At 48.0% G+C, this 26,836-nt stretch overlaps 1 protein-coding gene across 1 annotated transcript in view; it reads left to right on the top strand.

The window, feature by feature from the left end:
* The first annotated feature begins 152 nt into the window (after positions 1-152).
* The window catches only part of ADAM33 (ADAM metallopeptidase domain 33), a 34,117-nt gene continuing 7,433 nt past the window's right edge, over positions 153-26,836 (top strand). Inside the window, 14 exon segments of the mRNA XM_069071740.1 lie at positions 153-354; positions 14,909-14,988; positions 21,055-21,131; positions 21,382-21,460; positions 21,741-21,817; positions 21,950-22,133; positions 22,425-22,490; positions 22,612-22,683; positions 22,982-23,148; positions 23,268-23,352; positions 23,735-23,877; positions 25,344-25,521; positions 26,028-26,117; positions 26,347-26,558. Of these exon segments, the coding sequence (XP_068927841.1) occupies positions 231-354; positions 14,909-14,988; positions 21,055-21,131; positions 21,382-21,460; positions 21,741-21,817; positions 21,950-22,133; positions 22,425-22,490; positions 22,612-22,683; positions 22,982-23,148; positions 23,268-23,352; positions 23,735-23,877; positions 25,344-25,521; positions 26,028-26,117; positions 26,347-26,558 (1,634 nt within the window). The 5' untranslated portion in view covers positions 153-230.

The following is a 26,836-nucleotide window of genomic DNA, read 5'->3' as shown; positions in this document are numbered from 1 at the left end:
CGAACCCAACCGCTCTCCTTTTTCGCTGAAGTGGTGTGGTGTGGCTGAAGGGGAAGGGCCGGGGGGGGCGAAGAGGGGGGGGGGGGGGGGGGGGGGGTCCGGAAGGGGGGGGGGGGGGGGGAAGGGGGGGGGGGGGGAAGAGGGGGAAGGGGCGGGGGCTGGAGTCTGGAGGGGAGCGAAGGGGGTAGGAACATCCGAGGCGGGGGCCCAGGAGTTGGAGTTGGACAGGCATGGGCTGGGGCTCGGACTGGGCCTCGGGCTCGCCGAGCCCTGGGACAGCCCGCTGGCCCCCGGGACTCCTCCTCCTCCTCCTCCTTCCGCTGGGGTCCGGGACCGGGGTCCGAGAGCCTAGAGGTGAGGAGGGGTCTTACGGGCAGAAGGGATCGGGGATGCAAGGACTGGGGAAGAAAAAGGGGGCCCGGAAACCATCCTGATCCTGTAAGCAGTGGCTGGGGCTGGAGTGAAGGTCTGCACTTTGAGAGTGACCCCAATAGGTTCCAAGTAAGGGAAGAGGACTCGGTGCGGCAGAAGGGGTGGGGGCCGGGGTCTGAGAGGGGAGGAGAAGGGCAAGAATTCCGGTGGGGCTGGCCAGAGCGAGAAGGGCGCTCCTGGACCAAAGTGAATCCCCACCCGCTGCCCTGGGGACAGACGGGGACACTGGGGCTGACTCTGAAACTTAGGCTGAGATTGGCCAACTCAGGCACTAAAGATCTGTGTATCTCTGACTGGGGTTAGTCGGAAGCAGAACCTATCTATCCCGTCTCAGACGGGGCCTGGGATTCTCCTGCCAGCTCAGAGAATGGAGCTGGAGAGACCTCAGAAAGAGAACATGAAATCTCTGGGCTGGGAAAGGACCTTGGAACACAGGGCAGGCTAGGGGAGATAGGGCGGGGAGGGACCTTAGGACTCAGAACAATTCTTCTGGATAGAATAAACATTGATTTATCAATTCCTAGAGATACATGATTTAGATAAGACGGGAGCCTTAGTCCCAGAACACTTGGAGAGAAAGTAAACATGACATAAGGTTGCAAATGTAGGGTACCACCAGATCGTGGAGACCCTTAAATGTCCAACGAAGGAAGTCAAGTTTTACTTGGTTGGCTTTCTGATGTAGTGACAATAGGGATAGACTTGGAATCAGGAAGAACTGAGTTCAAATCCCACTCCTGATCATGGACATAGCACTCAACCTTACTGAGCATTAGTTTCTTAATGTGTAAAATGGAGACTAATTCCTGTAATAACTAACCCTACAGGGTTGTTTCCTGGCTCCAATACATTTTATAATGTATGTAAAATGCCAGATAAGTGCCAGTCATTATGAATTTTACCAGGACCCACTTACGGTTAAAGTATAATAAATGAAAGACATGACTAGATGTGGAGATAAGAAAGAATGTTCTGGGTGATGGATCAGAGGCAAAATGACTTGTTAGGAAGATATGACCATGGCCCAGGGCCAAGGTAATGAAGCCTTCTACTAGGGTAGCAGGGGAAATTGGGAGGAAGGTGGATGAGAGACATGTGGAAATGGACTCAACAGGACCTTGACAATTGATAGGGTAGGAGAAGTGAAGGAGAAGAAAGGGTCTAAGGTAACACCATAGTTACAAACTTGGGAAACTGGGTAGCTGATGGTGATGCCAGACAGAAAAAATGATAGAAGAAGAAAGAGGAGGTTTAGGGAGTAAGGATTTTAGGGAAGAAAGATAATGTGCTTAATTTGGGATATATTAGGTCAAGAGGACATTTGGGTAGAGATGTTCCATATAGAGTTAATTATGCATATCTGGAGCTCAGAAAACAGATATGGGGATCCATACAGAGAAGCGATCATCGAAGGTATGAAGCAGAATGAGATTGCCCAGGCAGAGTCTTTTGACAGTAGAGAAGAATGGGAACTATGGAGCAAAAAAAACATTCATAGTTAAAGTAAAGAAAAGGATGAGCGATCAGCTGAGGAGATAGGGGAACAGATAGTCAAGAAATCCAAGAGAATATGCTGTTTCTGAAGCCAGGGGAATAGAAAATATCCAGCAGGAAGTGGTGGTTAGCAGTGTTTAAGGCTGGGAGAAGATAAACAGTATGAGGATTGAAAGAAGGCCAATGGCATTTGTCAATTACTAGCTCTGGAAAGAGTTGAAAAAAAGCAGTTTCAGTAGAGTGGTAGAAACAAAAACCTGGTTGCCAGAGTCTGTCCTTTAAGTCTGGTTTTGTTCTAGCTTGTCAAATGCTTTTGTTTCCCCTTTTGGTAGTTGACCATTATTAAACAAACGGACTCAGTTAATTATATGACTTTTTAAAAAATGAGATCCATTAAAAAAATCATCTGTAAAATATCACCCAGTTACCTTCCTGTATTTTCATCAACGATAATTTTGATTTGTGCACGGACCATTCTCAGAAGGATTTTATAGAAATGGAAAAGTTGTCATGTGTCCGTTGTTGCTGATGTCTTTTGAGTCACCTTCTTTGGGTAATTCTTTTGGGTAATTAATAATATCGTCTATGATTTTCTCCTTTTTTTTGAAATCTCCAAGTCATCTTGAAATCAATATCTGACTGCTTTTTAAAAATTATTTTGTTGGGTGACTAGGTGGCAAAGTGAATAGAGCACTAGCCCTGGAGTCAGGAGGACTTGAGTTCAAATGTGACCCAGACACTTAATTCTTACTAGCCATGGGACCTTGGGCAAGGCACTTAACCCCAATTGCCCTGCCTTCCCCTCTCCAAAGAGAAAAAAAATAAGATTTTATTTCCCGTATGAATTTCTTCTGTGTATTTGATTAGATTTAGCTTCCCTTTACAACATCGTCTTCTTGTATACCATGTCCTTTTTCTCACAAAGCTCATTGGGTACAGTGGTCTTTCCACTCTCATTAATGATGAGAATAAACCACTAGAGAAAAGCAAATTTCCAACAAGATGTCTCTTATGTATATGTCAAAATCATACTAGATTCTCTGATACAGGTAACAGAATACTTTGTTCAAAGACTTTCTGGTTACCATTGTCAATAATAAGAACAATGATAGTAATAATTTGTAAATGTTTATAGAACACTTTAAGATTTGCAAAGTGCCATATGTATTATATCATTTGATACTTACAACAATCCTATGAGGTAGGATGAGGTATGAGCTGCTATTATCCTCATTTTACAGATGAAGAAACTGAGAATGAAACATGTTTGACATGGGCCACAAAGCCAGTTAGTGTCCGAGGCAGGATTCAAACCCAGGTCTTTCTGACTCAGTTCAACCTTCTATCCACTTTGCCACATGGCAAGACATTAAACAAGGAAATATATGCTCAACAAGGCCATTTTCCAGTGTCATGTCTTGACTAAAGTCCAAACGGTAGGATTTCCTATAGATGGTGAAGTCCTCCAGATGATCTGGTTTGCAGATAATTTGGGGGAAGATTATATTAAGTCTTAGTATCCTAGACAGCCTAGTCAATGAGATCCATGACCACTCAAAAGAGATTAATTTAACAATCCACACAGGAAATACCCAATGGATGAAGAATTCTTATTGTCAAAATTGTATCATGCAAGTAGGATGGGTTACCATGATTGAGTCCATTGGTACATGTATTTTGGATAGGTATTTCAGATGAACGATACAATTGACACAAAATGAAATAGGAAAGCAAGATGAATCAATTTTGGGAAATTGCTGAGTGCTTTCAATGACCCCAAGCTGCTCCAAGCAATATCAGTGCACCTTTTCAACAACATTCTCCTGGTGATGCTATATGACTTTAAATTATGGAATATCACAGTCTCCAAGGAACCAAAATTCCAGGTGACTCAGAGGCCAGGGAGAAGCAACTGGTGGGCATAAGTGACAGCATATTGCTGAAGAGCTTTTTGCTCTTTGCTGAAGATGACTTTTATACAAAAAGTAGTGCAAAACATTCCACTGAGAATGACACTGAGTGAAGGAGAGAGACCAATCTTGTGGAGAGAGAAAGTGATAACAGATGGAGAGTCTAAGCATTCCAGTGGCACCCATGAAGTTTTAAAAGATCTGGAAAAAGGCCTTTGTTGGGCAGACACTTTATGAGAGGAAAGGGATAAGAATTGTAGCATAAGTTGAGAAGGTGTGAATGGGTTGTGATCTGTACTGGTAGCAGGGCTAGATTAGCTCTTCCAATTCTCTCTCTCTCTCTCTCTCTCTCTCTCTCTCTCTCTCTCTCTCTGTAAATTCTATTATCTCTCCAATCTATTATATCTTCCAATTCTAAGTCCTACAATCTTTTTTTTATTGTCTGAACCCTATGAGGATTCACATGAATTCCTGGAAGGATTGGAGTAAGGGTAATAAAGTCCAGTTTCATTAACCAGACATTGAATACCCTCTAGAATCTGACTTCAACTTTGTCTCTCACTGTTTCTCTCTTTATCTGTCCATTCATTCGTTCATCAAGCATTTCTTTCTTTTTGGAAGGCAATTGGGGTTAAGTGACTTGCCCAAGGTCACACAGCTAGTTTTTTGTGTTAAGTGTCTCAGGCCGAATCTGAATTCAGGTCCTCCTGACTCCAGGGCTGGTGCTCTATTCACTGCACCACCTAGCTGCCCAATCATCAGGTATTTCTTAAGTATCTACTATGTGCTGGGCTTTTGCTGAACTGTTGATTCTAAGACAAATTAAGGCATGGTCTTTGACCTAGGTTTCTGTCTAGTGAGGTTAGAGGTGGGACATAAGGTATCTACTGAAATAATTATCATACAGGTTAGAGTGTGATAAGTACATAGGAATGCCCAGAGTGTTTTGGAACATTCTAGAAGGGAGAGTTTTTAGCTAGGGGCTAGGGAGAAAGAAGGGGAAATTTGAAAAGTCTTTATAGAATTCTTGAGCCAAGCCTTCAAAGAAATGAATAATGTTAATAGGTAGAGATGGGAAGGAGCTTATTCTAGACCTGAGGAATTGTCTTGGAACTCACCAAAGAGGGAGAAGGTAAGACAAAATTCAGAACAGCAAATGATTTTAGCTGATTAGAAGTTGGAATGTTTGAAGGGAGCTGGGTGAAATAAGACTAGTGAGGTTGATTTGAAACAAAATAAATGCAAACATACCGAGAAGAGAAACTATTGAATGGGAAGAAAGCTTTGTACCAAATGTCACTAATAAAAGTCTGATATTCACAATTGAATTGACATGCATTTATCAGGCCAAGAGCCATTCCTCAGTAGAAAAGAGATCAAAAGATAGGAACAGTTTTCAAAAAGAATTGAAAACTATGATGACCTTATAGAACATGCTCCAAGTTACTGATGCAAGTTAAAACAATTCTGAAGTTTCTTTTCACATCCTTAAAATTGTCCAATATTATTTAAAAAAAAACCCTCAAATGGTCAATGCTGGAGGGTCTATCAATATACAATTGATAGAACTGTGAATTGTTCCAACTTTTCTGGATACCAGTTTGGAATGCTACATGTAAAGTGACTAAATGTTCACACCCTTTGATCCCACTACTGTACATATACTCCAGCAAAGTTAAAGAAGCAAATTTTCCAAATATACTCAAATAATCATCTCTACACTTTTGTGGAAACTAAGGGCTGGAAACAAAGTGTGGGCCTATTGACTGGGACATGGCTGAAAAAGGTACCATAGGAATTCAAAGAAATGTTTTTCTGCTTTAAGAAACGTCAAATGGGGCAGCTAGGTGGCGCAGTGAATAGAGCACCGGCCCTGAAGTCAGGAGGACCTGAGTTCAAACCTGGCCTCAGACACTTAACACACAAAAAACTAGCTGTGTGACCTTGGACAAGTCACTTAACCCCAACTGCCCTCCAAAAAGCAAAAAAAAAAAGCCAAATGGAAGAATTCAGAGAAATATGGGGAAACTCCTATGAGTTATGATACAGAGGGAAGTAAGGAGGACAAAAAGAACAATATACAAAATGCAACAACGTAAATGAAAAAATCACTAAAAGGAAGTCCAACTTAGTAACTGAAAAACAAATAATGCATGAGGAGAAGAGATTACAAAATATAACTCTTTCCTCTCAGGGAGACTATTGGATGGAATGTTAATCAGTTGAGGTTATTCACCATAATGTTAAAACAAAAACAAAAATCCTCATTACAACTTAAAAAAAATTTTTTTAAGTTAGATTGGAGTAAGATTGTGAAAAGCCTTAAATTCCAGGTTAAGATATTTGTATTTTATCTTTTTTTTTTAAAGCAGAGAGTTCACTTTGGTTAGACCTGCATATTAAGGAAATCATTTTGAAAGATGTTTGAAGGATAGATGGTAGGTAGACCTGAGGGGCAGGGAAGTAATCAGAACAATATCACAATCATCCAGGCACAAGAGGTGCTGTAGACTTAACTAGGGAGGAAGATGTGTGAGAGGAGAAGAGAAGGCAGATTCAGAAAAATATTGTAAAAGTAGAATTGACAGAACTTGGCTCCTAATTGGAATGGGCAGGGTGGGAGTGGGGAGAGGGGAAGGAGAAATGAAGGCTGATGGGGAGGGAAGAGTCAATTATAACTTTGAAGGGTTGAGGCTGAGTGACCAAGAGGATGTTAGTGTTCTCAACAAAAATAGAGAAGTTTGGGGGAAGGGCAGGTCTAAGATGATTATGGGTTCAGTTCGGGATCTCTTGAGTCTAAATGGTCTCCCAGACATTCAGTTAGACATATCCAGCAGCCAGTTGGATATTGAGAACTAGAGCTTGCAAGACAGCTCTTGAGACTAGAAATATTAGTTTGGGAGCTGTCTACAATGAGTCAAACATGCTGCCAGCAACACTCCCAAGTACAAAGAAACTAGGTTAAACTATAATTGAGAAATATTTAATAAAATGCAATAGAACATAGATAATGTTGATATTTGGTTTTCTAAGTCAATAGGAGTAAGTGGGGATCCTACATGAGGTTTAGGGACCACAAGTTCTATCTGAGTTGGATCCCACTGGTCTACAACTCCCCGATCTTTTAAGTGCCATATCCCAAATCTGTCTTAGCACAATGTTCCATATGTAGCAGTATGTAATAAATGTTCAATTTTATTTCTTGCAAGAAGGTGCTAATTGAAGCAGTGAGTATGGATGAGAGAGATCTCCATGCAGTCTTGTGGCATGTGCCTAGTGGCAATCCTTTGCATTGTTATTTCCCTTTGGGGTGTCTTGTCTCCCCAGCCTTGCTATGTCTTGCCCAAGGTCAAGGACCAAGTCTTCTCCCATTAATTCCGTGGCAGAGTCAGGCAAAGAGTGGGTCTTGGAAGCAGTATGGCATCATGCAAACTTCATTGCATATCCTATCTGTGTGATTTTGGGCAAGTCACTCTTATCGCTTCTCTGGGACTGAGGTCCCTCCTCAGTAAAAGGAGGGGAATGAAACAAATTATCCCTAAGGTGCCTTTAAGTGTGTGAGTCAGAGGCAGCATGGTTCCAGAGGCCTGGATTCAAATCTCAGCCCTGCCACTTATTCTCTGGTGTGGCCTTGGACAAATTACAAATCCTTATAATTCTGTTTACCCTATCAGAATTTTGAGCAGGGGAGAGAGGATCAGATTTGTGCATTAAGTAGATGACTCTGGCTGAATCCAGACAGGATCGAAGGGGAAAGACTGGAGGCCCAAAGACAGTAAGGAGGTTGGTGCCAAAAGTCCAGGCCTGAGGGTCTTCCCTCATAATTAGCCCCTCCCCCATTCCTGGAACTTCATTTCCACCCCCCCTCCAACCGGATGGGGGAGGGAGAGAGGGTCAGGGGTTAGGACTGAGAGCCCCAAGGGCCTTGGTGGAGCCTGGGAATGATCTGGGGATGCCCCTTCCTCTCCTGGCTTCCCTCCCTCCCTTCTGTCACTTCCCAAGGAGAATCAAATGAAGTCATTGCTCAGGGGGTCGATTTTAGACAGTTCCCACATTCCCAACACTCCCCTCCTCCTCCCCCAGGCTTTCTGGAGCCTGGCCTCAATCCCCTCCTGACAGAGGGGAATGCTTCAGGGAAGTGGCTGCCTTCTCTTTCTCTCTGGGCTTCGGTTTTTGGAGCAAAGTTTGAGTTCTGGATGGGAACAGGACTTGCCAGGTTGGGATTTGGGTGACTGGAGTTGCCCTGGGTGTCCCATGTTCTCATTTCCCCCACCCCCATCATTTTGCTAGTCACCTCTCCTTGGTTGGGGCTGATGTCTCTCTGCTGTGGGCCTCCAGGATTTTTATTTAGTTTTTCTGCTTCTTCCTCTCTTTGAGTCTCCCCAACTCTCTTGGGTTCTCTGTAGTGTTTCCTTTTTCTTCTGCTCAGTTAAAACCCTGGGGATCAGGGGAGGGATACACTCTTCCTGCCAGATGTGGACATTGGAGTTGGAAAGTCATCTGGGAGAAGGGCTCAGACTCTCCTGGTGTATTTTACCCACACCTCCCTGGTGCCCCGCCCCCTAACCCACCAATGTACTTCAGAGGGGAGGGGAGGGAAGTTCTTGTAAAACTGAGACCTTTGCGGTTGGGAAGGCCCCTGGGCTTCTACAGGTTTCTTATTACCTGGGGAATTTTAATATGTCAGTTCCTGTTTATCAGAAGACATCTGAATACATGAGTGTCACAAAAAAGTGGATCTCTATATAGAATCATAGAACACAGAATGTCAGAGCTGTGAGGAACCTTACTAATCTATGATTTAGTATATGTAAGGGGAGGCCTATAGACTCTTTTGCAGAATAATGTTGTTAAATGCATAAAATGTGTAGTATTGTAAAGAAAATAAATGGTTAATTGTTCATTTAAATTATTATTAAAATATTGTTGTTGTTATTATTAAAATTATAAAAAGCACACCCAAGTTCATGGTGTAAGCTCCTTGAGGGCAGGAACTGTCTTTTGTCTCTTTTTGTAGCCCTGGCTCTTAGCACAGTGCCTGGCACATAGTAAGAGTTTAGTAAATGTTTATTGATTGACTGAAATCTATCCATGAACCCCCTAGTGAGCCTGGATTAAGAAGCTCTAGTCAAATTTAACTCCTTCATTTTAAAGAGGAAGAGATTGAGACCAAGAGAAGAGACCTGCCCAAGGCTATTCAGTTGTTTCAGTCCTTTCCTACTTTTTGTGACCCCATTTGGGGTCTTCTTGGCAAAGTTACTGGAGTGGTTTGTCATTTCCTTCCCCAGCTCCTTTTACAGATGAGGAAACTGAGGCAAACATGGTTAGGTGACTGGCCCAAGGTCACACAACTAGTGTCTTCGGTCAGATTTGAACTTTCTGCCTCCAGGACTGGTGCTCTATTCACTTTGCCACCTAACCCCCTGCCCAAGGTTACACAACTTATTTGTTATGGGCAGAAGTGGAATTGGAATCCAGGGCTCTGATCTCCCAGTCCAGGGCTCATTTTAATCCACCATGCATTTTACATGCTTCAATTGTGTTGAGTCTGATTTAGATAATAACAATAGTGATCGGTCTCATCTTTTCCATCTATTCTCTTATATGATTCTCATACAAGCTCCAGGAGGAGGGAAGACAGGGTTTATTATACCCATACACCTATTAGAGAGAGGAAAACTGAAGCTCAGAGGGAAAGAATCACAGGTCCCACAGTGAGTTAGAGGTGGGGTAGGTTCTTTTCCCTACTGGACAGCAGCATGACCATTGTGTCCATCTTGAGGCCTCATATAATGTCTGTGTTGGGATTTCCTGAATCCTTCTTCCCCATAAAGCAGACCTCAGCAGAGATACTGGGGACCCCTCTTAGGCTGGACACAGAGTGATTATAATTAAAATAAGAATGCCTTTAGGACTAGAGTGGAAGCTCCGGTTCCTGCATGGAGGAGGTGCCAGGAAGTGGAATGATGTAAGTTGGGCTCCTGTAACCATCTTGTTCTACCTGCTTCTCTTTTCTGTCTTGGTCACTCTTCCTGGACTCTGCTGTGGCTCCTTCCTTACTGTGTTTGGCTTTTCTCCTGGCACATTCTCTGTATCTTACTTTGCCCTGCTCACATTCTGCCTGAAATTTTACGTGGGTCTATGTCATAGGACGTCTCCCCTCCCAATCCTTCCCCCTGTCAGATTGTAAACTCCTGGCAGCCTCTCCACACTCCCCTACATTCTCTTGTATTCATTTTCTATGCCTTCTAAATAGACTTGTTTTGGTCATGTTGTCTCCCTGGTCAGACAGTAAGCTCCTTGAGGAGAGGCACAGCTCTGCTTTTGCCCATTTATCCTCCAGGACCTAGCACAATGCCTCGTACAGACATAATAAGCATTTACTAGAAACTTGTTTATTGATTGGAGCTTCTTTAAGAGGGGAACTGTGAGGGAAAAAAAGAAGGGAACTGTGTCATTTTCCATTTTTCCATTCCCATTGTTGCAGTTCAAATGTTAGTTGAACTGAATTCTTCCCAATCTCTAGTCTCTTCCCTGCCTCATCCTTTCCTTATCTCAGATTGGATGGGGAACAGCAGACCTTCCCCTTGCCCCAGCTAAGTCTTCTCTTCCTCGAGCAAAATTTTTCCCTGCCTCCTCATTCCTCTCTATGAACTCCTGATGCCCATTCCTGGATTTTGTGCTTGGCCTGCCCCCCCCCCCACACACACACACAACACCTCTGAGATGGGAGGCCTTTGTCACCTGACATTTTTTAATTGTGAAAAATAATGGATAAGAAATTGATCTCAGAAAAACCTGGATTCACATCCCACCTTATATACACGCTGGCTCTGTGACCTGGGGCAAATCCCTTAACTACTCTGTACTCCGGGAAGCTCTTTGCTGCTCTAATTCAGAGAAGGGGGGGGGGGGGCTGCTGATCTGCTTGGGTCGAGTTCATCATGCTGGTGAAATCCTCATTCCTGGACCACATACAAGGCCTGGGCTCAGGGTTTGGAATACAAAAACAAAAACAGTGTCTGCCTTCAAGGAAAACACACCCAAATTAGGGCAACAGGAGTTATAGACCAATTAGCCTGATCCGATGTAGAAATGATAGGAGTGAAGTGTGTGTGTGTGTTCAGGGGAATGGGGGAATCACGGATGGTTTCATTTTTGTTCCTCCAATGCCTAGCACAGTGCCAAATGCTTGTTTTTGAAGGTATGTGCAGTGGGTGTACTTAACCTTCCCCCCTCTCCCTCTGCCCCTAAAACAAAAACACACACACACTCACATGCTCACACGATCACACGCTCACACACTCACACACACACCCCTGGGCTCTGGCCGGAACACACCCCACTGAGGGTGCCTGGAGCTGCCTTCATAGAGGAGGTGGGAGCAGAGTCTTGGGGGAAGTGAAAGATTTCAACAGATGGAGATTCAGGATTTGGGGTGAGGGGGGACGTCCATTACAGTGTGGGGGATGGTGATGCAGGGACACCAAAATAAGAGAGGGCAGGACCATAACAGGAGACAAAGAATCGTTTCCTTTGGTTAAAACACAGAAGGTATGAAGGAGAGGAGTGTTTCTTAAGGCTAAAAAGTCAGAGAGGAGTCTGATTGCAGACATTCTTGACCATCAGGGTGAGGGTTTTCTGCTTTCTTTGTTAGGCAGTGGGGGTGATTTTGAGGTAGGGTCCAATTAGTGCAGTGTATTTTGGAGAGGGGAGAAAGTAGGGACAGGGGACCAGTTAGGAGGCTATGGTAAAAGTCTAAGTGAAAAGGGCCTGGAGTAAGGCCGCTTGCCCATCACAGCCCCCTCCTTTGGGGGTTAAAATGATAAGGGGTCAGTGAGGGAAATAGGGATCTATGTAACAGAATAAGGAATCAATGAGAGAGGGTGGGGGTTCAGTAAGAGGATAGGGGCTTGGTAAGGGGATCAGAGCTTAATGAGGTGCTGTCTTAATGAGAAGATAGGGGTTTAATAGAGAGGGGTTGACTAAGGACATTATATTCAGTGATAGGATGGGGGTTCAGTGAAAGGATTGGGGTTCAGTGAAATTGTGAGGGCTTAGTGAGAAGACTGGTGAATCAAGGTTTAGCTGAGGAGAAGGTGGGGTCATGAAATATGAGCCTCAGTCTTGCTGAGACAAATCCTCACTGCTACCCCCCCCCATTTCCTTTTCTGTTCTGCACACTGAGATCTGGGAGACCCCAGGGATGTAAGTGGGGAGGGGCTTCAGACTGAGCACTGCTCTGAATTCCTCCTTTAAGGAGATGAGGTTATGGGGGAAGGGAGCAGCCACAGAGCCTTGGACTCAACTCCAGGAGTTTTATGAGTTTCCTGTGTGAGAGCGAGGCAGTTGATGTAAGGAGATAAGCCGAGGCAACCTCAGGATTTGTTTTGTCCAAGAAGCCTGGTTTGAATCAACCCCACATGCCCAAGGTGGGTGAGGCAGCTCCCCTCCTTCCTTCAGTTTTGAGCTGTGAGGTTTGTGCCCTAGAGAACTAGGGAGCAACCTAGGGGAAGATAAAGAGGCAAATACCATACTTGCACATGAGGGAAGAAAGAAACCCTTCCAATTAGGGAAGTCTTCCTGGAGGTGGGGACTTTCCAGGAGGTTTCTAGATGTATGGGGGCATGGTGCCATTTGGGTTGGGATGAGAAGAAAGTTGAAAAAGCCACTGAAGACTGCTAAGAGTGATTTCTCCATGACCCTTTTCTCAACCCCACTTTCCCTCCTAAAAAGCCCCCCAGGATGGCCCCAATCCTCAAGAAAGTCAGTCCATCTAAGTGACTGTGGCCTGGGCAGTGTGGTTCTGAGTACTATGGACATTTCCAGCTTTAGGTCACCATCTAGGTGCCAGGATGTCATTCTTCCTAGAGGCCTCTTCTAGGATCAGTACCCAGAGAGGGTCTAATATACCAGAAAGGATTCTAGGCTTGACTGTGTTATTTCTAGTTCTAGTCACTAGGACACTTTCCTGGACAAATGGGTGAATCTCCTCCTGCTTCCACTGTAAGACCCAGGCACTTGGGTCTTGACTTGGTAGTCATAGGGACATTATGGAAGATGTTGTACCTCATTTCCGGGTGCCTGGGAGGACAGGGGACAGATTGCTAGAGGCTTAGGAGACACTGACATAGGCATGTTTTGCTACCTTGAGAGTGAGTGCTTTGGCTGTGTTGAGTTGGAGATCCCTTTGGGACATCCAGTTCAAAATGTCACCAGTTGGTCATGGAAGACTGGAGCTCAAGAGAGAGAGAATGAGACTGGATATGTAGACATGAATGTCATTTACATAGAGATGACATTTGAAATAGTGGTTGCTGATGGGGCCATTTAGTGAGAATTCAGAGAAGAGAGGGCTCGGTCTTACTGCCCCCCACAATAAGGAGCTATGATCTGCATGGTGAGCCAGCAAAACAGACTGGGGAATTGTGGTCAGACATGGAGGAGAACCAAGAGAGGGCAGTGTCATGGAAACCCAGAAAGAAGAGGGTCTCCAAGAATAGAACGTGGTCTACAGAGTCAAATACTGCAGAGGACTCAAATTTGAGTCTTTCTACCACACCCATCTGTTTCCCTCCCTTCCTTTACTGGCTTTGTCTCAGGCTGGATACTGGACTGCCAGCCAGGCATCATGGCATTCGAGGCCCCATCAGGCTCTGTGGGTCAGTGGGAGGCCTCAGATGAATAGAGGTTTAGCTGATGGGGTTTAGAAAGGCTAAACCAAAGAGGGTGAAGATTCCAGGAATTTTGGCCTGGTGAGTAACTTCCCTTCTCCTGTGACTCACCAGGAACCCTCTTAGCTTGCTTTTCTTCCCCTCCCCCCCAACTGAAGGAGGGTCTAGGCCTGAACCCCTGTTTCTCTCAGATCATGACACGGACTCCTAGGCTATAAACAACTTGGGGAGGGGAAGTGAGAGGCCCAAAAGGGAATTAAGAGCCATATAGACTCCTCCCCCACCCACATCTGGAGCAGTAGCTGCTTCCCCTGGGGAGGAGGGGTAGGCTTGGTCTGGGGTGGAGGAGGGCTGGGCTTGGGGCTTGGGTGGGGCTGAGGTGTGGAGGCAGGGGGATGCTAGGCTTTCCTTCCCTTTGGGCCTCCATTCCTAATCCCTCCCCATTTTAGGGTGTCCCTGTCTGATTCTGTGTTTTTTTCTGCATTTCTCTCTCTTTCAGCTTGTCTCTTTTTCTCTTTACTTCTCCATTTATTTCTGCATGTCTCTGTCTCCCCTTTTCTGTGAATGTCTCCATCTCTCTCATTTCCCCACGCCTGGGACTGTTTCTCTGTGTGTGTATCTCTGTCTCCTATTATCTCTGTTCCTATTTTTCTCTGTCCCTCACTCTCTCACTGGTTCCTCCTCCCTCGGTGTCTCCTTGTTTCTCAGATTAACTTTCAGTACCTGTGTCCCCCAGTGTCTCTTGTCTCTCCATCAGGGTTTCTGTCTCCCTCACAGTGTCTCTCCGTGTCTCTCTGACTCCTCAGGCCAGCACTCAGAGTCAGGAATGTTGATCAGTTTTCTCTTGTGGGAGAATTGGGACTAAAAACGCTTGTTGGCCCTTGTCCCTTCCTTCCCATTCCCTTTCCTGTCCACGAAGTGGCCTGTGCTAGCCTTCATCAAGATCCTTCTTCCAGAGTCATGGGGGGGGGGGGGGGGGGGGATATCCCAGAGCCCTTAGGGCTCACGCAGGCCACCCACTGCTGTCCCTTCTCCCAAACTCCGTCTATTCATTCATCCATTCAAACAAACATGAATTAAGCACATTTGTACAGAATCTGGTAATAGGTCATGATTGTGGTATTTTCTCCCCTTTTTTCTTAATTTCTTTCTATACCTTTCTCCTGTTTTCATCACACACTCACTCACTCACACCCACACCCACAGAGGAAGGATACAACACTCCCTTTCTTTCTGGGCCTCCCCCCTCCCCCTAGCCACCTTCTTCCAGTGGAGAAATCTTTCTTGGCATCAAACCTCAGTCCTTCTTGCTGCAAGATGGCCCTTTGTACTTTCACCACAGCCCTGGTCATCTCCCAGGAATCTCCCCTCACCCTTTGCTCTGTATCCCCCTCCCAGGACTTCCCTTTGGAGAGCCAGTTACCCCCCACTGGGTGCTGGGCAGCCGGAGCCGTCGGGAGATCACCACAGAAGAGACGGTCAGTGCCACAGCAGGGTTCCCCTCCAAAGGAGCCGTTTGGGAGGCAGGGAGCTGGTTGGAATGACTTCTGCCCACATTTCTTGGGGGCCCATGAGGGCGGCAGCTGTCTTTTCTCACCCTCAGTGGGCACTATGCCCATAGCCATCACTTCTTTCACTCTTTTTGGGCTCCAGCTGTCTTGTGTAGTCCCGAAAACCCCATCTCCACACCACTCCCAGCATTCTGCATTCATTAAGGCCAAGATGCTGTGATACCCAGTGGGGAGGGCAAGCCCCAGATTCTGTTCTCTCAGTAACTTCTTTTTCTCTTGTCTTCTCTCTTTTATCTTCTATCATAGTATCTTAGGAAGCTCCAAAACTTTCTCTTCTCTTAGCTTTCCTTGTCCTCTTCTTCTATTTCCTCTTCTCTGTCTCAGTTTCCCCTTTTCTTCCTCAGTTTTCCTGAGGTCTTCCATCTGACTACCCAGTTCTATGGTCTCCTTGGTCTCCAGACATGCACCATCCCAGAGAAAAGTGATGTGTGTGTGTGTATGCCCATCTGGATTGTAATCTTGTCCCTCCTTCAGGTTATTCATCTCCCCTTGGGGGTGTTTGGCTCGGTGTCATCTGTCCCCACCTCAGAGCAGAGTCCCTGGTGGGAAACTGAGCCACAATCACCTCAGTCTCCGTAGGAGCTACAGCCAAGATGGGCGGGGACTCAAGCAGCCAGAAACATGTGGATTTCATTATCCTGGGCCACCGATGCACACACATGGAAGTCATTTCTGCTCTCCCCCCCAGCTCCCAGCCAGATCAGGTTCTCCCACCCACCACCCCTCCTTTCCCTTCCAGGAACTCGGCCCAGCCCTGACCCTGGCTGCTGCCATCCTCCCAAACCTCCCCCCTACCACCACATGCCCCTCTAGGGTAGGAGAATGTTTAGTCTCTCAAACAAAACTCCCAAGAATTCTACCCTGGCTCCCCACAAACTCCCTCCCCTTGCCCCCTGTTCTGTGCCCCCAATATTGTCCCACCCTCCTTCCAATGCAGGGAGGATCTCTCTCCACACATCCTTGCCAGTTCCCACAGCCCTTCCATCCCCAGGGACCTCCCTTCTCAGCTTGTCTGTCAACATTAACGCCTACTCTGCTTACAGGGACCAGCTTTCTGCCTCCCTTCTTACTCTTTATAGAGGGTCCAGGTCTAAAGAGAATAGCCTCATGGACTATCCGAGCCGGATTGGACCTTAGGAACCAGCTAGCCCAATCCTTGCATTTTACAAAGGATGAAACTGAAGTCCCCAGAGGGCCTTGACTCCAAATCACACACAGGGTGAGGAGCCCAGCTTGGGTCTCCTTGAGCCCTCCTTGGCTCAGGTCTGTCTCTCTTATGACTAGGATGCCTCTCTTCCCTATTGTTACTGATCGGAGAAGTGAACCAGACAGGCCCTTCAGAGAGGGCAGAGAAGAATGTAGTGGGGAGAGACCAATAGTCAAGACGACTTTCCTGCTTTTTTTTTTTTAGGGAGCAGACCTAGAGTACAAGAACTCCCTGAAAGGGGCAGGAACTTGGGCTTCTTAGCAAGTCAAAGAATTCCTTCCCCCCTTCACACTCCATGATCTTCTGCTTTCCTAGGGACCTATACAGTTCTACAGTTCTCCTGACTATAGTGCTAGCCTGGCCTCATCCCTCCACAAGGGGGAAATCTTAAGTCTCTAGGGAGTCAAACATTCCTTTCCCTGCACCCCTTACCCCAATCCAATAAGGTAATGGAGATCTATACTACCCTAGAACAGTCAGGTGGTTTGTTGGATAGAGTGCTGAGTTCAAATATGATCTCAGACACTTACTAGTTGTGTGATCCTGGGCAAGTCATTCAACTTCTGCCTCAGTATCCTCATCTGTAAGAGGGTGGTAATAATAGTGGCTACTTCCCAATGTGGTTGCAAGGGTCACAAGAAATAATACTTGTAAAGTGCTTTGCAAATTCTAGAGCACCAGATAAATACTAGAGATTACAAATTCTCCTTCAAATCTTGGCCCTTCTACTGGTTGATGATCTTGGATAAGCCCTTCCCAGCTGTGTGATCTTGGATAAGCGTTTTCTCCTCTCTAAACCTGTTTCAATGATGGGTTGGAACACAATGGTCCCTAATGCCCCTTCCAGCTTTGATTTCCTGTGACTCTGGGAGACCTCTAGGTGTCAAAAAGGTAATGCTCTCTCTTTCCAGCTTGGGGTGGGGGAGAGCACAGCATGGAGGTTGAGATGTGAAAGCCAGGTACCCCACAGGGCTGTTAGGAGGATAAATATAGTGCTTAGCACAGTGCCTGTCATGTAGTAAACACTATATAGATGCCTATTCCTTTCCCTTCCCCCTCTGTAATTCAATCTTCCTCCCGAGGGGGCCTCACTGCCTGGGGTGATGTGACTGTTTTCTCTGTCAGTGGTCCCTCAGTGCACATGTCAGAACCACACACCTGCCAAGAGGTGATGGGAAGGTACCAGACAAATGATGAAATGGGAGGCTGTGCTGGGTCCCGAGAGTACTCTGCTTATTGTTAATGAAACTTAGCCCAGTGAAAACTATCTCTTCCCTAAATTCAGGGGTGGGGGCCAACATGGGGAAGGAATCAGAGAAGGTGAGAGAAAACCATGTGGTGGAAAGTCAAGGGGAAGAAACAGGGAAAGGGAAAGGACAGAGGTTTGCATGGACAGTCTGGGAGAGAGAAGGGGCAGAGAAAGGGAAAGGGGACAAAGAGGAGAGGAGAGGTTGCCCCTCAGAAACATATCCATCCTCAGGGCAGGCCAGAGCGGGACAGATATGGAGCTGTGTCCTAGAGAAAATTTGCCTAGGGCTGCCCAGAATGGGGCCATGAAGGACTGAGTGGTGGAAACCAGACAGACAGACCGAGACAGGTGGGATCATCCCAGAGAGAGAAAGTACAGATGGTAATGATGAGTCAAAAGGCAGAGGGGGAGGGGTAACAAAAATGTGAACTGAGAGACTGGGCAGGAGCTAGGCTTAGGAGACAAGAAAGCTCGACCTAGGAAAGGAGAGAGACAGAGTGGAACCAATGGGATGACTGAAATGAGGAGAAAGGGGCTGAGAAGAGAGACATACCAGGACAGAATGAGTCAAGATGAGAGATCCCAGAGACCAGAAAGTGAGAAATAAGGACAGACAGACCATAATACACCAACAGGAAGAAACAGAGACTTGCAGAGTGGTGGAGGGAGAAGAGTGAGTGGGCAAGGATGAGGGGTAGCACCATTTTTGGACTTTCCTCCCTCCCCTCTACTCCAGGGTACATGTTTCCCAAAAAAGCCTTAGCCAGGCTGGTGACCTCATCCTTTGGGCATTGGAAAGGGGGGGTGGTGGAGAGAAGGGGGCTGGACTTGGGACTGTCCTGTCCTGTCCTTCAACACCCTAAGCTGAGAGGAGGCCTTAGGATCTGGTCCAGGGTCTCCACTGGAACTCACCAGAGACAGGCCTTCTGCCCTCTCCCACTCTGCCTAGGAAGTAGGGGGGGGGGGGGGGGGGAGCAGCGTATGATGACATGAAATGGACAGCACAAATATTACAGTCCCTGATGTCATGGTGAAACTTAGAACCAGAGGATTCCAATGCCTCTCCCAGGGTCACACAGCCAGAGAGCAGCCTGGGGAAGGGGATGGTGCCTGGGCTCCTAGTCTAGCCAGAAGAGACCTTCCTCTACTCTCAGGCTCTGCAATCCCAGCCCACTGACTGGGAGCTATGGCAGAAGGGAGTGAAATTAGACTCATGAGGAAAGGGAGAGCAGAAGAGCAAGAAAAACAAGACTGGAGGGCGATCAGAGCTAAGACATAATGCAGAGAGATGGCGACAGACACGGACAGAGGCAAAGCAGTGTAGCTCCAGGAGGACAGAGGAAGAAAAAGGAGAGAGAGAGAGAGTCAGAAGGGAAGAGACAGAAAGACGAGAGAGGCATAGGGAGGCAGAGACAGAGAGACAGGCTGAGGGAAAGAGGACAAAGATATATTTATACAGTTAGAGAAAAAACAGACAGAGAAAACAGTAACAGAGGGCAGAGAAGAACAATGAATCAGAGTCAGAAAAAATTCCACCCAGAACATCACTGACATGTGCTTATTCAACCGACCAATGCTTCTTTTCAAGACATCCCACAGCCCTGATTCCTGTGATGGGGAGTTCCCTAGTGCGGGGGCAGCCCATTTCTCTTGGTCAGTTATCATTGTTCAGTTCTTCCTTAAATCCATTTCTGGAGTTTCCATCTCCTGCCCCCGCTGGGCCTCAGGGGACTAAGCACAACTAGTCTAAATGCTCATCCTTCTTCTTCCAAAGCTGTTTTCAGATGCTCCTTGATGGTTGTCACCCCTTCCCCACCCGATCTCCTACTTTGAAGTCTTCTTCAAGTTAAGTGACTTGAATGTCTTCAGTTGTTCTTGCTTTGCCCTGGCCAGTACCTTTGCCATCATGGTTGCCCTTCTCAGGTAGCCCCCCAGTTTGTCAGACTTTTCTGAAAATATGGTGCCCAGGACGGAACAAAGTACTGTGGATACATTATGAGCAGAGATCAGCAGGAACATCTGCCTTCTTCTTCATGATCGTCCTCTCTTAATGCTGCCAGGACAGCATTAGTTTGGTAGTTTGGGATGTGTGTGTGTGTGTGTGTGTGTGTGTGTGTGTGTAGCAGTATTGACTCATTGAACTTGCATTCCACTAAAGCCCTCCCATCTTTTTCCACAGAAATTGATGTCTGGCTAAGCTTTCCTTATCCCCAATTTGGAAGCTGACTTCTTGAACCCAATCATAAGACTCAGACATAGGAGAGGCAACTTGGCATAGCAGATGAGGAACCAGACCAGATTCAGGAAAGCCTGAGTTCACGACTTGTCTCTGACACATATTGGCTGTGTTACCCTTGGCAAGCTGACCTCTCAGTGCCAGGCAGCTCTCTAGGTCCAAGTTACAGAAGAGCTGCCCAATCAGCTTTGGTAGCAGTGATTTCCTACACTAGCAAAATCACAAATCAGAACCAACTCCCCTCCCCCCCATAGGACTTAAATCCTTTTGCCTTTATTGTCTGTTATCACTTATCAGTACTCATCATAAATGGTCTCATGCCTTCTTTAGCATTTTTCTGGTGAACATAGTTTCTCTCTCTCTTTTTTTCTCTCCCCCTCTCCCTCTCCCTCTCTCTCCCTCCCTCTCTTCTCTCCTCTCTCTTTCCCCCATATTTCAAAGAGGGACACTGAGAGAAAGGCATACATGGGAGAGGCATACAGAGGGAAGGGGAGGGGGAGAGGCAGGAGACTGACTAGAGTGACCCCAGCTAAGGGGGCAAAGAACGCTGAGTTTCCCTTTCAGAGGCCCAGGAGTAAGTCTTGTTTACTTAATGGTAGGGAAAGAATGGGAGACTAACCAGAGGGGCTAGGGAAAGAAAAGAGAATTAGCTTGCCCAAGGAACTCAGCCAGAAATGGGACTTGAGGGCAGGATGCTCTTGGGAAAAGCAGAGCAGAAATAGAAGAACCAGGGAGAGATAGAAGGAGATAAAGACAGGGTCAGAAAGCTAGAGACTGAGTGACAGATACACACAGAGAAAAATTAGAGGCAGAATTAGAGAAAGGGATATAGAACAGGTCAGAGAGGCTCAGAGGAGGGAAGAACTCCCAACCTCCTGGACAGCCAGTCTCATCAGATCCATACGTCCCCCCTTCCTTACCTGCCTCCCACCACACACACACAGCTTTCTCTCTCCTCTCTTCAGAGAAGTCCTGTCCCCCTCCTATTCCCTTAAAGTCTTCCCACTCTGGATGGATGGGACTTCGGGAAAGGGGAGCTTGGAGCAGAGACATATTGGGTGTGAGCTATGTACTGGATGTTATGGGTCTCCTCTCCATAAACTCACCCCCCCCCCCCCCCCCCCCAACCAAGTGTATATCATCTCTGGGTAGAAAAAGATGAGAAAAGATGCTCAGACAGATCAAGCAAATGTACAGCATCATAACTTACATAGTGGAGAGGGTGGTTGTCTATCTGTTCCTGCCCCAGTCTCACCCCCTTCTGACTTGTCCCCCACCCAGATCAGAAGTCCAGATGAGGCCTTGTTGTCAGTGATGGCTGAAGGCAAGGAACTTCTCCTCTCCCTGAAGAAAAACCGGTGAGTCTGAGAGTTCATCACCAGTTGCTGGAGGGTCTTAAAGGGAGGTGATTGTCAGATTAAGGTGGGGGGTGGGGGTGGGGGAGTGGAACCCAATCCCTCTTCAATAAAAACAAATTATCAGAAGCATATACCAGGAAATGGGAGAGTGTGCTTTTAGACGGTTAGGAAGGAAGAAATAGAGGAGTCAACCAAAGAAGGCTTCCTGGAGAAGGTGGTGCTAAGCCTCTTCTTTCTCTAAATTCCTTAGCTGGCTGCTGGCTCAGGGGTACACGGAAACCCACTACGATCAGGATGGGCAGCCAGTGACTGTGGCCCCCAACCATACGGTGAGACCAGGTCCCTGGATTGGTAGTAGCAGGAAGTTCTGGAATCTTTGGGAGTGGGGTGCAGTTGGGAAAGTTTTCTAGAGTATTGCCAGGCGTAGCAGAGATCTTTCATCCTGACTTCGAGAGAGGCTTTACCACCCAACTGGGTGAGGGGCATTCTCCTCATTCCCTCAGGGGCCCCCATGAATGAGATCGGTGACTAAGATGGAGGGACTGAGGCAGAGCCAGAGGCTGAGGCCTCTGGTGAATACCCGACCCCCAACCCTCTACCCCTGCTTAGGATCACTGCTACTACCATGGCCATGTGCAGGGATTCCCGGACTCCTGGGTCGCCCTCAGCTCCTGCTCCGGTATCAGGTAGAGTACGCCTGCGCTGGGACTGTTTCTGGGAGGGGAATCGGTGTGGAAGGGAGGACCTTTGTGGGGAGAAGAGATCCGAGCTGGGTGATTCCCCCTCTCACTTCCTCGCCAACCCCGCCCCCCCTCCAGCGGGCTGATAGTACTCAGCGCCAACAGCAGCTACTACGTGCAGCCTCCCCGGACTCCAGCGTCTGGCCCGCCGGGCCCGCATCGCCTCTTTCGGACGGAGCAGCTGCCCGGCCAGGAAGGGACCTGTGGCCACGGACTAGCTGGGACCTTAGGCCTGGCACGCATCCTCCGCCGGCCGCCCAGGGTGAGGGCTGCTGGCTAAATTCCCACCCCACAATCTCTAAATTCTATATCCGAAGGCCCCGCCTCCTGGTCAGGCCCCGCCCCTGGTCAGGTCCCACAGGCCCACAATTGGGCTCTGCCCCACATTGACCCACAGTCTTCCTGGGGCCTCTTCTTTAAGTCGCACTAGGCGACCCCGCCACCCCCCCCCCACACTCCCTTTCTAGGTCCCTCTCATCTCTAGGCCCTCTCTCCATCTCAGACCCCTCCTCTTCACTGAGGCTCTTTCCCTGAGCCCCTCCCCTTTCCTCAGGTGAGACGCGACTCGAGGAGGGCCCTGAAGTACCTGGAGCTCTTCATAGTGGCAGACCACGCTTTGGTGAGGGGGTGGGATGGGCGGGACCAGGGCGAGTCTGGGGGCGGGCCTGGAGCGGGGTGGTGTTCTGGGGCATCTGGCCTCCCCCTCCCCGCCTCTGAAGGTCCCCATCCATGTCCTCTAGTATCTGAGGCAGCAGAGAGATCTGGGTCGTACCAAGCAGCGACTTCTCGAGATAGCCAACTACGTAGACAAGGTAAAGGGGTGAAGAGGAAAACGGCCAGCCTGAGTCCAGCTCCTTGGACGGAGCGGGAGTGGATGCCTGGGGAGATGGATAGGAGGTCCCGGACTGGGTGGCTGGGTGGGAGGGGCCATAGGTGCTGATGGTAATGGGTTTTGGTCAGCTCGGCGGCGGTGGAGTGTGGGGTTCTGGAAGGGAGCTAGATTCCAGTGGATCTCCCCTCGAGTGTGGGGAACTGGGCTTCTTCCCAGGGATTCCTGTTTGTTTACACCCCCTCTGCATCTCCGTTTTCCCCTTGCCCCACCTCACCTAGTTTTACAGATCCCTCAACATCAAGGTGGCGCTGACCGGCTTGGAAGTGTGGACAGAGCGAGACCAGAGTCGAGTCACAGGAGATGCCAATGCCACGCTCTGGGCCTTCCTGCAGTGGCGCCGGGGGCTACGGGCCCGGAAGCCCCACGACACAGCCCAGCTCCTCACGTGAGTTTCTCTTGGCCTGGCACTAGGGGGGACTGAGGACTGAGGTGGGACTGAGGACTGAGGTGGGAGAGACTCACTTTAACTCTCTCCCCTTTTCTCCTTCTGTCTGCTGTGAGCAGGGGCAGAACTTTTCAGGGCACCACCATTGGCATGGCACCCTTGGAGGGCATGTGCAGTGCGGAGAACTCTGGGGGAGTGAGTGCGGTGAGTATATGCCTCTGGAGCTGTGGCCTTGCCTGGCTTCTCTATCTTCCCACAGACAGACCTATGATCCTAACCCTCGAGACACCCTCCCCCCTCCCCAGCTGTTCATCTACTCTCCTAGCTTCCCAGCAACCTTAGAACACGCCCCCCTTTCTTTGGGTGGCCTCACAGACCCTATGCCAGGATACTTCATTTCCTGGAAAATCATCTACACCCTTATAGGATAACTTTGCTGCTTGATAAAGAAAAACTATTCCCTCTCTCCACCCCCACCCCTGCTTCTGCCCCTTTCCTTCATCTGTAGGTCTGTGGTGGGTAGATGGATCAAGGGGAGAGGGAGAAGGGGGAAAGGGTCTAGGCTAACTCTTTCCACCCTGCCCAGGACCACTCAGAGTTGCCCATTGGTGCAGCAGCTACCATGGCCCATGAGATTGGCCACAGCTTTGGGATGAGCCATGATGCAGATGGCTGCTGTGAAGAAGCCTTGCCTGAGGAGGGGGGTTGTGTGATGGCAGCAGCCACTGGGTGAGTGAGGTCAGAGCCAGGGCATGGCAGGACTGGCTTAGGGGGAAGGTGTCTGTGAGGTGAGCTCGAAATAGTCCTGGGTGGGACTTGATAGGGAGGGCATGTCAAGAGATCTGAGTTCTAGTCTAGACTATATTCCTAAGAGGAGATGAGCAAATCACTTCCCCTCACTGATCCTATGTTTCCTTATCTGTAAAAGAACATTAGTTTGGATCTGGGGTTCTTAACATTCTTTGTGTAATGGACTCTGACAGTCTGGTGAAGCCTATGGGCCCCTTCGCAGGATCATATTTTTAAGTGCATTGAATAAGTGGCATAGGGTTACAAAGGAAACCAATTATATTGAAATTAAGTTATCTAATTAAAAAAAATAAAACAAATTCACAATCCCTTGATGGACCCAGGTTAAGAACCCCCAGATTATATGGTTTCAAGAGTCCTCCTCTGCTTTGACATTCTGGGTTCTAAGAACTTTCCCAACTCTGCCATCCAGTGTCTGTGTGTCTGCCTGGGACCCTGTCTAATGCTGATGTGTCTGGATACAAGTTTATTTCAGTGGGTCTATAGCACAAATTACATTTATCTCACTTGGTGGTTTCAAGGATCAGACAGTCAGCTGACAAGCATTTGTTAAGCATCTATTATCAGCCAAGAACTTCACTAAGAGCAGGGAATGCAAAAGAAAGGCAAAAGCCATACCCTGTTCTCAAGGAGCTCAACAGTGTAACAGGGGAGACATGTAAATATCTGTGTTCACATATGTCATATGCAAGAGCAATTGGGAATAGGAAAGGGACTAAGATGAAAGAGAACTGGGAAAGGCTTTTTGCAGAAGAGATCCAGGGAAAATTCAGGGAAGCCAGGATTGGACATGAAGAGGGACAGAGTTCCAGCCATTGGAGGAAACCAGTGAAAATGCTTAGAGCTAGCTGCATGGGAGGATCATCAAGGACTAATATCCTGGATTATTAAGTATGGGGAGAGGAGTTAAGTGTAGGAAGACTGGAAAGGTAGGATGAGGAAGATTCTGAAAGACTTTGAAATAGCCAGAGGATATTTGTACTCGATCCTAGAGGCTATGGGGGGGGCACTGGAGTTTGTTGACTAGGGGGACATGGTCAGATCTATGCTTTAGGAGGATTGCTTTGACAGCTTAGGAGAGGATGGAATAGAGGGAAAAAATTTGAGGCAGGAGGAGCAAACATCCAGCTACTGTCGCAGTCTAGGTGTGAGGTAATGAGAACCTGCAGCAAGGTGTACCTTGGTAAACCTTAAAGAGTTTTATGTGGCTGCTGGGCTGATGACTATGTGTGTCCGGGTGGGAACAGGTGTCCAACTGGGTCCCTTTACTTCTGGGGCTCAGTCCCACTCTGTGGGTTGGTCTGTGTGACCACAGTGCCCCCTGCTGGTCTTTGCTGACAGTGTGGTTGGGGTGTCCCAATGTATAACTCTCCCACTCTCTGCAGACATCCGTTTCCACGAGTGTTCAGTGCTTGTAGCCGCCAGCAGCTGCTCCACTTTTTCCAAAAAGGAGGGGGAATGTGCCTCTTCAACCCTCCTGACCCTCGGTTACTGGTATTGGGAGGTCGCTGTGGGAACGGCTTCTTGGAAGATGGGGAGGAATGCGATTGTGGGGACATTGAGGTTAGGCTCTGACTCCCCTCACCCAAGTCCTGACCCCAGTACACTTTTCAAGACCCCTCAGATTTGAATATCAACCTGGTTTCTGGGTAACCATATCCCCCATCAGGACTCCCAGCGATTCCTCCAATACCTAACCTGTGATTCTCAATGTTGCCCAGCCCACTCAGACTCCTAAAGACTCTCAGCCTAGGGCTCTCACTCCCCAGAACCCAGCAAGTCTCCAGTGCCCTGTGACCCTCAGTGTAGGACCCCCAGCTTCTCCCTAGAGATCTCCAGTGCCCATGGATCTTTTAGTATTCCCAACAGTCCCCCAATGCTTGAGATCCACAAATTGGCCCCAGGTTTCCCGGGATTATCTATCTGTTTTTCCTGGGAATTCTCCTCTCCCATTTAGTTTCCCTGCCTAAGGAAGTCCCCAGGCTGTTGACTTTCTAGAATTAGGCCAGGACCTTGATCTTGGCTCTGCATTTCTTCATGCCTTCTTTCTGTTTGTTTTTGGGGTACAGGAGTGCACTGACCCCTGCTGTCATGCCCACAACTGCACACTTCGGGGGGGAGCCCAGTGTGCCCAGGGGGACTGCTGTGCCCATTGCTCGGTGAGGAGGGGGGAATGGTAGTGGGAGAAGTGAGGGGGGTTGTACCAGAAGCTAGGAGCAGGCTGGGGAAACAGGGTATAGAGAGGCGATCTGACTCATTTCTGCTTCCCTCTTCCTTTGGTTTTGTACTTGGCTTTTCTCTGCACCTGTCTTTCTGTGTGTCTCCATCCTTGTGTGTCCCCTGTGAGTCTCTGCCTCTGTCTTTATCTTTCTGCCCACCCTACTACAGCTGAAGCCAGCTGGGACATTGTGCCGAGAAGGAGCTGGGGACTGTGACCTGCCTGAGTTCTGCACTGGAGCCTCTCCCCACTGTCCAGCCAATGTCTACCTCCTTGATGGCTCCCCGTGTGCCGGGGGCACTGCCTACTGCCGAGATGGCATGTGTCCCACCCATGAGGGGCAGTGCCAACAACTCTGGGGGCCTGGTGAGAGCCTAACCTGGCAGGGCCATCACCGCTTTCTCCTTGGGCTCTTCCCCTTCCCCAAACCTGAGTCACTTATGTCGCAATTCTCCCTTGGGCGCACCTCTCTCCTCAGACTTCTTTCCACCAGCAGTGGAAATTAAGATAATTCCACATGGACACAGTTTGGGAGGGATGGGGAAAGGTGTTCTAAGGACTCCTGGTGGAGGTGACTCCACTTTCCCCACCCCAGAGGCCACCCCTTTCTCCTAGATCCTGGCTCCCTTCCTCCCTACCTCACTAACACTACTTCCAACC

Source organism: Petaurus breviceps, unplaced genomic scaffold (assembly GCF_028583685.1).
Source record: "Petaurus breviceps papuanus isolate PSGF00001 unplaced genomic scaffold, PetGlider_PUasm1.0 140, whole genome shotgun sequence".
NCBI classification, from domain to species: Eukaryota; Metazoa; Chordata; class Mammalia; order Diprotodontia; family Petauridae; genus Petaurus; species Petaurus breviceps.
The sequence above is the reverse complement of the archived record's forward strand: the minus strand, read 5'-3'. Positions and strand labels throughout refer to the sequence as shown.